This window comes from Polypterus senegalus, chromosome 8, assembly GCF_016835505.1.
Source record: "Polypterus senegalus isolate Bchr_013 chromosome 8, ASM1683550v1, whole genome shotgun sequence".
Classification (NCBI taxonomy): domain Eukaryota; kingdom Metazoa; phylum Chordata; class Cladistia; order Polypteriformes; family Polypteridae; genus Polypterus; species Polypterus senegalus.
In genome coordinates this window covers 101,318,796-101,333,088 of record NC_053161.1, presented here as the reverse complement: position 1 = coordinate 101,333,088, position 14,293 = coordinate 101,318,796, and the positions used below count along the sequence as shown (strand labels likewise).

The 14,293-nt window shown below is 38.3% G+C and overlaps 1 protein-coding gene across 1 annotated transcript in view; it reads right to left on the bottom strand.

Annotated features, from left to right (window-relative positions):
* Window positions 1-10,676, bottom strand: part of mapk8ip2 (mitogen-activated protein kinase 8 interacting protein 2) — a 229,440-nt gene extending 218,764 nt beyond the window's left edge. Inside the window, exon 1 of the mRNA XM_039761511.1 lies at window positions 9,831-10,676. Within this exon, the coding sequence (XP_039617445.1) occupies window positions 9,831-9,895 (65 nt within the window). The 5' untranslated portion in view covers window positions 9,896-10,676. The remainder of the gene's footprint in view (window positions 1-9,830) is intronic.
* Window positions 10,677-14,293: the final 3,617 nt, after the last annotated feature.

Here is a 14,293-nt window from a genome sequence, read left to right as displayed (position 1 = left end):
CTGTGGAATGGCCAATAGGGGGAGGCAGCTTAATGACCAAGGTCTCCAGTACTCTGAACAAATCCAAATCACATTATGTGATATCATCTACTGTTGAACTCTGCTCTGTACTTGTAATATTTCTATTGTATTGTATTGTATTGAGGATTACTTGTGTTCTGTTCCGTGTATTGTATTGACCCCCTGTTTTTGACACCCACTGCATGCCCAACCTACCTGGAAAGGGGTCTCTATTTGAACTGCCTTTCCTAAGGTTTCTTCCATTTTTTGGGAGTTTTTTCTTGTCTTCTTAGAGAGTCAAGGCTGGGGGGCTGTCAAGAAGCAGGGCCTGTTAAAGCTCATTGCGGAACTCCTTGGGTGATTTTGGGAAATACAAAAATAAACAATTTTGTATTGTGTATTCAGAAGGAGGCAAAACATTAAATAAAGCAGGGAAAAATGAAGTATAAGGACAGGATTGAGAATGAACTGTGGACTTAAAACACAGGGTCATGGCGGAATGACATGAAGCTGATGGTTGGCATCCAAAGTAATATTGGAATATGGAATCTGCAGGAATTATTAATCTTGACTATTAACTGGTTCAAAAAGTCAATGAATTCTGTTTAAAGTTTGAGACACATGATTTTCCTTCAAAAACAATTCAGGTAAAGACCGGACTCAGGTCTGGGGCTGGAAGTTGCCCATCTTTGATTAAAATAATGTCAGAAGAGTCCCTCAACAACCTAAAATCAAAGAAAAGTCCTGAACCAGATAGAACAAGTAGGCACCTACTTCAATCCTGAGCAGAGAAGCTTTGCCCAGTACATTTCAGATGTCTCTGGAAAACAGGTATCTAAACTCTGAAAATGAAGCTGCACATCCAAAAGCCTTAGTAAATTACTTCCCACAAATGGTTTTAACTTCTCATATAGTGAAAGGCTTTGAAAAGTTTATTAAGAGTTTAGCAGCTAAACGAATCCCAGGGTCTATCTGGACCCTTACCAATTTACATAAACAGCAAAGAGGATGCAACTGCAAGTCTTCTGATTTTTTTTCAGCTTTTAATACAATCCAGCCTTACATTATAGCTGAGAAGCAGAGTGATAAATTCTGTTTGGACGCTCACTTGGAGGCTTAGATTCAGGACTTTTTAACTTGTTGAACACAAACAGTGAATGGATCTAAAATGTCTGCAGCAGATCACATAAGGACGAGCATATCTTAAAATGTGTAGATGACTGGCTCATTGTGAGTCTGTTACAAGGTAAGGATGACTGTCATGAATGAGTTGTTGATGAGTTTGTTTGATGGTGTGATCATTCATTTTCACAGTTAAATACATCTAAGACCAAGGATATGGTGGCAGACTTTAGATGTTTCTGTTCTCCCTCTCATGTAACAATAACAAAAGGGAACACTGTGGAGTTAGTGGAGCAATACCAGTGTTTGGGGGCAATCATATATAACAGGCTGACCTTTAATTACAATACAGAACAAATGTGTAAGAAGGGACAAAAACGTTATTTTTACTAAGGAAAAGAATCTGTTTTATAATACAGCAAACTATAATAATACTTTTTAAAAAGTCTTTTATTTGAATCTGTGGTCACATTTTCTTTTATATGTTGGTTTGTGAATCTTAGTATAAGAAAAAACTGTGCAAGATTGTGTCATACACATGTGTTTGGGAGACAGGTTATGGGCTCAAATAGATGCAGTTACGCATCGAACTAGGGTTGGAGTTGCCCTCTAACTCTTTTTCCTCTGTCCTGGCAGAACAACTGAAGAATCCACACAGTAACATCACTTCTGGTCCCAACCCTCAAGATCCCACCTCTTCATAATGTTACTTCCTGCAAAATCTACTATATACACCGCCATCATTACCTCTTTTGTCAGTTCCAATTTGAACTCTGCCTGTGAAGATGTAATTTCCTTTGCTTGTACTACAGTATATGGGGGATCCACCCAAACCTTTGACGGTGCTTTTTGTCTTTATTTTACAACTGTTAAAATTAGCAGTAACATTACCAGTTTGCAGCAGCCTTCTCTCACTGTGCTGTATCACAAACAAGTTGGCAAGAAGGCTGCTTTGATTCTTACAGACAACTGCCATTTACTGTTTCCAAAGGTATATTTCTTGCCATTAGGCTACAGATTTAGGTTCCCAGGGGTGAAGAAAATCAAATTTAAAAACACTTTTGTTCCCATAGCAATAAGTACTTTGAATTGCAGTAACCATAGAGATCCTGCTGAGTTATGAATTATTATTTTGTACTGTTGAAATTCGCTATTCTTATTTGAAGAAATTTTATAGGTGTGTGTACTAATTGGAACAATGGTGATCATATGTTGGTTTATTTTCTCATATCGTTGTAACAATGTCTTATGTTTTACCAGCTATGCTACCCATCTAAGATGGGATGAAATCTAAGTAATCAACACAGACCTTAGTGTTAAAATTTACTGTGCACCATGCAATATATACATCTTTGTTATATGCCATTTGGTATGGGTAATATTTGTAATGTGCCAACTGTTGGAATTGCAAATTCCATTGATTTTATTACTAAAAATGTTTGTGATGTGTCATTTTTTGGAATGACAGAGATATAGCAACTGGACGGACACACAGACATATACACGAACGCATATTTTTTTATTAAAGTGGATACTCTCCAGCTGCAAACAAATTTCCCTCTCGGATAATAATACTTAACCTAACCTAGGCTGCCCAGTAGGTGTGACCCAGTTACTGCTTTTTGTGATCTATTGCTGAATAAGAAAAAAACAGCAAAATTAGCGTCAGCTTTTGACCTTAGTTTCAGCCATTACTGAAACTGCCTTGCTTATAGGTTTTCGCTGCACTCACCATTTTTCTTAGGTCATTGAAAGACTTATGTGACAAGCATGTGTTTTCTGAGTCATTCCCTCTTACGTGAATCTGTCAAAACCTTTCCATCTATTCCCTGTTTTATCTGGAATCTTAAAGCTACTATGATTGACTCAAGCAGACAGGCATAGAATAAAAAACAAATTAAGATGAAATGCCATCCCCTGCTAAGGATATTATCTTTGATGTTCTTCTAGTAGAAAACAAATTCACATGCAATCATTTAAAAAATACACTTTTAGTGCAACAGACGTTGCAAAAATTGTTCACCAAAACAGGGTGTTATACTTAAAAGTAATCTATATTATTCAGCTTTAGAAGATACTGGGATTGCCCTCACTCCACCCTAAAACTGTTTAAGATTATCTGTTATGCCATCTTCAAGTACAGTATATACCCGCTAGATGAGGAGTCCAAACAGGTTGTTGCCAAACACAATAACTGCCAAATGCAAATGTGACTCGTACAGTGCTGTGTCAAGTATCTAAACTTCATTTAGAATAAAGGAAAGACTTTGTTAAAAAAAAATCACTTTTTTGAGCATTACAAAACTTTACAAAGTTGATTTAGGATTCAACCAAGCTTTATCTATGATTATGAGTTTATTTTGCCCAAAAAAACATGTTTGTCATCTCAGTGTGTCGACCTTTGTCTGCTTGTCTACTCTGTGACGCTGCCTTTACAAAATCGTCACTGCTCTGCTCAGTCATATCTATGCTGACCAGCTTATTTACCAGCATCATTGAATTTGGTGTTTCCTTAAACAATTTAGTCATCCCTTATGGTTAAATATGTTCACAAATACTGACATTTTTCAAATTACATCTTTCCAAGAAACAAACTCTCATTTTCTTAATTACCTTTGATGTTTTGCTTTATTGTCTTTGTCTTTATGTTTCACTGCTGATTATACACTCACAGAATAAACACTACACTTTAACAACCAACTGAATTTGTAGGGTCTTATTTTCAGTGTGTCACTATTGAAAATCTGTTCATTTACATCTTAACGCACTGTTTTTTTAAAAGTCACTCCCATAAACGTAAGGTGAATTCCATAACACTGTTAACACAGCTGACCATTGTGTGGAGGTAAACAGTCCTTCTCTTTTCAGTTCTTCTACCTCCTCTTCATCTTTTCCCACTACTATGTTTTATAGATTCCGTCCTGATTTTTACGGATGGTTTCCTTTCCTGATGCCGAACCCTCCCCATATTTCAAAAATTAAAACTATAAAACTATACACATCAAGGGCGGCACGGTGGTGCAGTGGTAGCGCTGCTGCCTCGCAGTTAGGAGACCTGGGTTCGCTTCCCGGGTCCTCCCTGCGTGGAGTTTGCATGTTCTCCCTGTGTCTGCGTTGGTTTCCTCCCACAGTCCAAAGACATGCCGGTTAGGTGGATTGGCGATTCTAAATTGGCCCTGGTGTGTTTGTGTGTGTCCTGCAGTGGGTTGGCACCCTGCCCAGGATTGGTTCCTGCCTTGTGCCCTGTGTTGGCTGGGATTGACTCCAGCAGACCCCCCGTGACCTTGTGTTTGGATTCAGCGGGTTGGAAAATGGATGGATGGATATAAACATCACATATCATTAAAACAGAGTCACCAAAAAAAAATATAAGCAATATATAGTGGCATGTCCTTGTATTAGGATAAAAGGTACTACATTACATCATATTTTACATATCAACAAAGCAAACATGTAATCAAAAGTTAGCATCAGTATTTAGATTCATAAAAATGAAAATCTTATTGCAGTTTGTAGGTACGCTGCAGAGGCAGAAATGAATGCATATAACAGTCACTACAACCACAAAGCAAAATACCTGTTTCTGTAGAGCTAATTTTAGACTTTTATCACAGTCCCAGCAATAATTGCCACTAAGATTCTGAACACAAACATGAATTAACAAAAGAAATGCATGCAGATTAGGGAATTCAGAAAAGAGAATAAATAAAAAAAATAACAAATGTCTGTCTGCCAGGCTGGGAAGATTCTCAACAGGAATTTTAACTAGCTGTGACATGGAAGCCCTCACACGACTTCAGCATCACCATTTCTTAAACTTAGACTCCCACTATTTCCAAAGTGTCTGCTCTTTAGGAACCCAACTATTTATATTTGCTTATTGTATGAGTGTGTATTATTTACTTTTTTCTTATAAATTAACCCTTTATTTGAACAATAGGCCTTAGAAGTGCAGAAGCACTCTGGACCACCAATGGGAGTTCTAGGCATATGGCCAAGTGGGGGGTTCTTGACAGTCTGCATGACACCAGAATCTCTTCTCAAGCTTTACCCAGAAATATTACATGGCCCAGGCCAGACTCAAAAGTTGTGGCTGATCAGTTTCACTTGGAGAGTGCAAAAGGGAGTTGGCAAAACAGCAGATGAGTAACACTCAAATCCCAGGAGGGAACAACACTTCAGTATCCTGTATAGATAGGCCTAGATGGGCAACAGGTTTCCTGCTTTCTTTTGAGTTCATTTGATAATCTGACTTTTCTCCTTTATAATAATCTAATTGGTTCATAAATGGCCCTTTCCAAATACTATGGCCTCCTTGACACTGATTTTTCATTTGGGCCAACTAGACAGCACCTTCTAAAGGTCACAGTAGTTTTAAGTTCAGATTCCAATCCCCTCTGGGTACCTGCTTCCGTGTATAAATGTTCCAAATGTCTTATGTGGGAACTTGAATGGGCAGCAGATTGCATTAAAATAATCTTGAGGAACACTTTTTTGTGTATTTTAACTAAATTGCACTTACTCAAAGAAACTTACAGTATATATATATCTTAAAATATTGTATGTTTTACTCTAACATAAGGATTTACTTTGTGTACAATGCATAATCTATTAAAATACTAATACAATGAAAAATTTCTATGGAAAATAAAAAGCCATAAATTAGAACACTTCTATGAAAAAGTCTTGCCCAACATGTTTAACAAGGTAGCTGTCTCAATTGCATCATGTAATGTACAACATTAAGAGTTGTCAGCTATATTGAATTCAGACTTTTTTTTCAGACAGTTTTTTCTGAATAAGGTCAAATTAAACTGAAGGATTCAACCATTGGGTCCAGATTTGGAAGAATGGAAAGGACAACTTACAACACTGGTGTAAAATTGTTTTACCTGTTAGTTTCATAAGAATCCAAGAAACAGAAGATACCAGCTGTATGGATAAACCAAACTCAAGATGCCAGATTGAGCATGTAATCCATAGTGTAAGATATTTTATTCAAAGAGTAGTAAAGATATGAGAAATCTGATGATTCATATGTATCGAGTGTTTGAAGATGTCAAAAAATATAACAAAGAGTCAAATAGGTGTAGTACTATATATTTTTACCATTGCTAACATTTAAAAGTCTACCACAAGTGCATTAGTCATCACTACTTTAACAGACACAGTAACTGTTAACTTATAAACACCACACGGAGGTCACTCTAAAGGCACCCTGTTCAACATATCAATACCCATTTACAGTAACATGAGTCAATGTCAGACAGTATCAAGATTCATATAAATTAGCAAGCTATTCTCCGAAATGCTAGCATATAATTAAAATATATATCACTGAGAATGACAAAGGTCATCTGCACACCATGTTGCATACAAAGTTGGTCAGGTGGCTTCTGTGGCAAATAATTATTGTAAAGGGATGCGATAAAATGTTGTTACCTTATAAGCATCTGCACAAATTGGACAACAAGAAAAACAACATAACGAGGAACTAAAAGTCAAGCTAAACATTAAAAAGAATCATTATAGATATGAGTAGTAAGTAACGACTAAATACTGCTTTGTCTTCTTTCTTAGTCTAGGTAATATTGAAGTAATGTGTTAAGCATTTTTTATTTTATTGAGATCTAAATTATTTCAAAACATGGTGTGTGACAACTCCCATCATCCTCCAGTACAAATATCTACTGTATAGCATACAGTCCAATAAAAACATCGATAGCACACAGTAATTGGTTCCAAGAATACAAGTAAGTAACATATGGCAAAATCAATTCCACTTTATTTAGATGAGCTTTCACCGCCATTGCAATATGCTACAGTACACAGGGGTGAGTGTGTTTTGTACTGGCAGCTACTGGTACAAGCGCTTGATGTAACCAGTCACTTAATGCACACTCGTGCTCACTTTGTGAGTTCAATTTGAAGTTTATATTACTCGCTTGTTTCCTACAGAGAAGTGACAGTAACTAATGTAAACTGCAATAAGCAAAATGCCACACATTTAATACAACATCTATAAGAAACATGTGTCAGGTATGCTCATACAGTTGTCAGTATGAGTAGTTGTTGACTGAGTATCTCTATTTCCTTAGAATAAAAATCTAGTCGAGCAAATTTTAAACGTTCTGTAGCATTTACCAGAATGGTCATGGAGTAAATACTGTACATTTTGTCAATGTTTTTCTGTATGTGTTATCTCTGAAAATGTTGCAAGGTTGGTTGAATTTCACTCCCATTACATTTACTTCTCATCTGACAATAACCACCACTTCTTTATGGAAAGTTCTACAAATGTAATCAGCCTAAATTTAAAGGGAATAAACCTAGCATTGTAGAATAAAATACTGGACCTGAATGCACACATGCATCAACATTTCTTAGGATCACCTCATGTCACGAGGTACTTTTGAACTGAAAAAGGGCAAACAAGAATCTCTTGGAACAGCAGCTAAATGTGCTGAAGCTTCCAAAACCTGTGACCACAATTTTTGGCCATCTCCTTGACTCTACCTTACTATAATCCTATCTCTGACAGTACTGTAAATCCTCACACTCTAAAGTTTGTCTTCAAAATATTTACACACCAATGCACTATGATCAGTTTGTTCAAATAACTCCATTAACACTACTAACTACTCGTCTCATCATGACTAACTGGAAAAAACATAATGGACCGCTCACTTTACAATGACAGTCAAAAATTATTTACCATTAGGAAAAAATGAAATTCCATCAACAGGAACATACTCAAAAATCCTTTAGTGCCTGGCCTTTATTTACACTGTTCTCTACCAGCACAGTTTCTAAGAGTACTGATCATACTAACTCTCCAGTTGGCCTACTAATCCATGCCTTCCCTAGTATCATTCTGCTTGTTGTTTCTGACAGGAATGAATTAGATTTGATTCTCATTTGATACTTTGTATGATGTACTCTGCATAAAATAGCAGATATCTGAATTTTACAACACATTGAGTACATTTGTTTCTGAAAGATATGAAATAAATAAATCATAGATAGATAGATAGATAGATAGATAGATAGATAGATAGATAGATAGATAGATAGATAGATAGATCGATCCTCCAGTCCACGTCATTTCCCAACATGGTCATTTCTTTTAAAGCGTAACTACTAAGAGATGTCAATAACTCATTGAAACAGAGGAAAGAAGATCCATTTGACCTTTACCAGCACAGCCATTTTTAAGAGAGTCAGCCAGTGATTCAAATTAACCCCACCTGATCCTCGGGCCAATCCGCTAGAGACCAGGGCTGCTGAGTATGGAATTGTTAGGCGAGGTCCTGTTGCAACACTCAACGTTTTGTCTTTCAGCTACTAAGGCTTCCAATACAAGCTTGTAATCTGACAAGGGCTATACGATTATTTAAAAAATTACAACATTTCAGTCGTTTCTTCTAAGCAAGTATAGGTCAACAACAGAAACGTGTTTCTCCGATCTTGGAGTCGACCTCGCAGTCAAAATACGTGAAGCTGTACTCCGGTGGCATGACGTCATTGCCACGTCACACACTAAGTAGTTGAGCAGCAGAGCAGCAAGTGCTAGTTAAAGCAACTACCGCCCATCATTTAAAATATCCTGGTGATCTGGGCGTAAACTACTAATATGTTTTAAAATGAGCGGAAATATTGCTTCAACAAGAATTCATCCAATTAATTATGTTAGTGTTCAGGAGTATAAAACTATATCAATGCCTCACCACTGCTGGTAATCAATTCCGCAAACAATGCGATTTTAATCTATCTATCTATCTATCTATCTATTATATTGTACCTTTCTATCTGTTTATTATATAGTGCCTTTCTATCTGTCTATATATCTATCTATAGTTTGCTAAACAGTTTGAATGCATGCTGTCAATTCACGCTATCCTGGGTTTTAACACCTTTGCAAATAATAAAAAACACACCTGAATGCCTAAGCCTGACGAAATCAGCTAACGAAAATGGAATCCTTCCGAGCAGTTACATAAGAGTAAAGACCTTGACTGGTGTGCGGAAAGCCTGACTGGACCCCCTACATAACACCGCTCCCGCAGACTTTTAAAATAGCGCACTGGTTGTCATCAGCAAAACATGAAGTGCTGCACCACTCTGAAATGTACAGTATTTTTTTTTTTCGTGAGGGTAAAGTACTACCTTTTATAAAATACGCTAATTTCAGTGTGTAATTGCTACCTCCCTAGAATATAAAAACATTAAAGCGATGCTGGTGAATCCCTCGTCATCTGTAGCTGGGCGTGGGCCTCTGTAACGCAATGGCAAATCACCGAAATACTGAAGTACTATCAGTCACCACGATGGGAAATATATTATTATTCCTAGTTAAAATCGAAATTGTACTTTCTGTACAAATGCGACTTTTCCGAAACATGGATTGCGAGTAATATGGGTACCTGATGCCGTTCTAATCTGCACATGTATTTGTACACAAGCCTACCAGAGCATAACCCGTATTATGCGTAATTCGCCCCCTCCTCCGAGATGAAGGCGACTGGCATCAAAAATGCCCAGAAAAACAGTAACCTGTGCTAAGGGAATGGTCTCCCCTTGACAGATAGTCTCTGATAAGCAATGACAGGCACGACCTCCGCATCATAAGGATCTCCGACAGTCTCCCTCGGCTTCTCCGTTTCGATGCTGCCCCGCGCATCGCACATAACGGCTGACGGTGGGCTTACCTGCAACTTGGAGGAGAGAGCGAATGGAAGGTGGAAATAGAAAACATCTCAGCCCTGTCCGCCATCTTCTTCCAGAAATGACTCTAAAGTGACTGCAGATAATCACAAAGCACACAGCCCATTCACAGCTAGAGGGTGCAGGCAAACAGGGATCAGGGGACGAAGGATTTTTCCTCGCTCCCTCTCTCTCTCTCTCTCCCTCTCTCGTTCTGTCTGTCTTACGGCAACACTGCAGATGTAGTTGGCAAACTGAGCGGCTCCACACGTGCACCCTTCAAAGTCTGCTTATTTTGGTTTGTTGTGGCTTTTGTGATTGTTTGTTTTTAATGTCTCGATCCGGAAAAAGTGTCGCCGCCTGATGAAGCATCGCATGTGCTCACATGCAGCAAAAGTGAACGCCGGAGCGCAGAGATTCAGTACAGCCGGCTTGGTGAAAAACACACACTCACAAACATATGGAAGCGCTGCACCCTCCCAGGAAAGGTCGCTCAGCTCATGTCATCTGGTAGAATACAGCGCAGAGAGGACAGTCGGAAAAATGACAAACATTAAAAATGCTTGCGTAAAGAACGATTTAGGATAGCTGAATTGAAAAAAGATAAATCCGTCTTCTTTCACGATTTACTGCTTCCTTCTTAGTCACGAATGGCTGATATCACATACGTTAAACAATCGCACGACACTGGGCTCCCACTCTTAAAAAAACACAACAAATGATGGGTTTGTCAATCGCGTACTGGTAAATTCTCTAGTGCGGCACCTAATTCCAAATATGCGTAACAGCAACGAAAAGCGGCTCCAGCGCAACCCAGCAATCAAAACTCTGCATTGCATAGAAATGCTGTATCACAGGCGTCATCGAGCGCGGCCCCGCCTGCCACGAGCTGGGATGCACAGGCGCTTCCCTAGTAACCCGCGGTCACGGAAAACAGTGCGGCTCACTCAAACACCGATAGGGGGAATTTGTAAAGCCGCCCAAAAACGTCCGCTTAAATACATGTCCACACGCTAATCATGGGCTTTTTTTTAGCAGAGATTATTATCCATTCTTAAGGTGCTCAGTCTAGGGTTGGTTGCAACCTTGGGTCTGATGCTGAAGAGTTTCCGTTAGACAACAGGCGACCCAAGAGTGGATTAAACAATTAAAAAAAAAGACGAATAGGTGGTTAGAAGGATCGCTTAAAATGTGCCTGATCAATATTCTTCCTTTTGCTAAATCTTTGTATCTTTATATAATATCAGGCGGAAAACACACAGCTTTTATCTAGGGTGGTATACATCAACTGATCAATACTTCGAAAATCGCTTTGTGATAGCTCTTGTGAAAAATCCCTTTGGTACTCTTTAATAATTACGTATAAATATTAAAATTTTGAACTATGAAAAATACAGCCTAACTTCTTGACTTGGGCTGGTCAGTTTGGTTTTTTTATGTTCACTCAATATCCACATAATACTCGTTAAACTATGTCAGTTTCTAACCCGCTTAATCCAGAGAGTTGTGCTTGAGGGTAGTAATAAATATATGAGTTGGAAAATATTGTATTGTGTAGTGGTTAAGGCTTTAGACCTCAAACCTTGAGGCTCTGAGTTCAAATCTCTCTGCTAATGCTGTGTGACCATAAGCACATCACTTCACCTACCTGTGCTCCAATTGCAAAAACAAAAGATATGTAACCATTTTATCCCAAAGGTTGTAAATCACCTTGGATAAAGGAGTCAGCCAATGTAAATGTTAGGTTAGGTTAGGCGCACAGATGTCGGGTATCATGTTACTGGTTGGACTTTAAGGACTTCATCATACCGTGCCCCACCTAATATTTCAGACGCCCCTCTTTACCATTTTTACAGACACAGTGGCTAGAAACCAACAACAAGAGGTAGCATCTGATAATGTAAGATAACGTATCTTGTTTTTGAAATACACGTGTATTGCTTCTGCTTACACTCTTAAAATTAACAGTATTTTTAGTGGAATTTTACTGGGTTCTGTAATTATTTGTTAAATATATTTGCTTGACAAAGAACCATTTGATTCTGGGATTTTTTTTAATTTTTTTTTGGCATATGAATTTGGGTCATTGGTTTTTGAAACGGTTCCTAGCATATGTGAATACAATAGACATTTCTATTGTATAGTAGGCTGCAGGCAGCCTGAATTAGCCATTGTTATTATAAGCGGCAAGAGTCCCTTTAAAATCCTGAACTCATTGATATTTCACATATCTCTTATTGTGTACAGTCATTGCCATTTAAGGAACACATTACACAACTAAAACCTTATAGGTGGCCCGTTTGGAACTAAATATGGATCCTTTAGGGCAGGGGTGGGCAAAGTCAGTCCTGGAGGGCCGCAGAGGCTACAGGTTTTTGCTCCAACCCAGTTGCTTAATTAAAAAGCAATTCTTGCCAATAATTTCATTTTATGGCTTGTTAGTGTTTTAACTCTGCTATGTCAGGTAATTCTCATATCCTAGATGTTCTTCCCCTTTGTAAGGCAAAAATGGATGAGTAATTCTCAGTCCTTCACTTTTTCTCTTCACTTTTCTTCCAAGTATTTAATTAAACCCAAAACTGCAGATAAACACACACAAGTATATATAGTAACAAGCAACAGTAAATGGAGAAAAGCTGCTTTCTTTTGTCATTTCAATCTTATTGCTAATAAAAAGCCATTAAACCAAGAGAACAGCTGTTTAAGACTAAAACAAGCAATAAGGGTTCAGAATTGTAACGAGCGAGACAACTAAAGTGAAGCACAAGTGTTACTTGAGAAATAAGTGCTTCTTATTAAGCAACTGAGTTGGAACAAAAACCTGCAGCAACTGTGGCCCTCCAGGACTGACTTTGCCCACCCCTGCTGTAGGGTGTCACTCTGTGGAACCACTCTGACCTCTTTATTTTTAGGAGAGTACTACTACTACTATAGGCAGCATGGTGGCGCTGCTGCCTCGCAGTAAGGAGACCCGGGTTCGCTTCCCAGGTCCTCCCTGTGTGGAGTTTGCATGTTCTCCCCATGTTTGTGTGGGTTTCCTCTGGGTGCTCCGGTTTCCTCCCACAGTCCAAAGACATGCAGGTTAGGTGCATTGGCAATCCTAAATTGTCCCTAGTGTGTGCTTGGCATGTGTGTGTGTGTGCCCTGTGGTGGGCTTTTGCCCTGCCCAGGGTTTGTTCCTGCCTTGTGCCCTGTGTTGGCTGGGATTGGCTCCAGCAGACCCCCGTGACCCTGTAGTTAGGATATAGCAGGTTGGATAATGGATGGAATAATTTTTGCTAAATTACATTGATTTGATTGAGCTCACTGCCTTTTTTTTCCCAAATCAAAATACTTCATTGTTCGTCTCTGTATAGTTTAAAGCACGACTATCTCTTTTTTGTAGTTTGGCAACCAGAATTCCACACAGTGCTGCATATGTGGTCTCACTAGTACATTATATACGTTGTAAGGACAATGTCCTTTGACATATACTCAACAGTTTTTGCTTTGTAACTTAGTATTTTAATCTCTAGGGCACATGTGTTATAGTGCTAATTGTGAAAAAAAACAATTGAGTTTTGCAATGTTATGAGAGCGCAACAGGCTACATCCGGGCTCTCAATATATTTTTTAAGAAAAGTGGGCGGGGCGTGGTCCTTAAGTGTAAGGAACATTTGGAATGTGTGTGAGTAGCAGAAACCTAACTGTAACTGTTCAGAACACTCTACTGAATTGCTTCTGGCTGACTGATTTCTGACTGAAATAGGGTTGCATGTAAACTCATTTTTCTCAAATCTCCAATTTAACCTTTCCATATTTTAATCTATTTTTATTTGCTTTCGAGCAGGATAAAAGTAAGTTAATGCTGCCTTTATTTTTGCTAAACTTTGAAACTTGTTGTAAGTCTCATAATGAATATACTTTATTTCAGAATGCTTACTTCAAATGTGTGAACATCTTCAGAAACATGTATGCCCCCCCCAATTTGCATAATTCAATGATATATTGTTCGATTATTTTAAAATGCACATTTTGAAATACTCGATAACATATGTTCTTTAAGTGGATTTCAAAATGGTTTTATTAAGAGCTTTACCACATAGGCGCTGTACTTTAAAGTAACTGACATTGGCGATGTTAACGTCTCCCAATATAGGTGTTAAGAGGTTCGACTTAATGTGAAAAAGACAGTCTTATTTGACAAACAACAAAAAGAACAAATACAAACCTTCTTCATTTGCTAATATTTTCAAAATCGTTTCCAGCTATTAAGTTCGCCGCCCGATTTGACTTCGAGATCAATAAGCGAAAAACTCGAAGACAGAAAAAGTGCAATACTGCAAAATACCTACTTTCTAGTTCACCAGGGAGCTCCTGTGCAGAAAACGTAACTCAATATTTTTAATCCCTGCTGTCGCTCAATAGAAGATTTTAAAGTAATATCAGGTTGGCTATACAAGCAGCGCATTTCACTAGAACTGGTGTG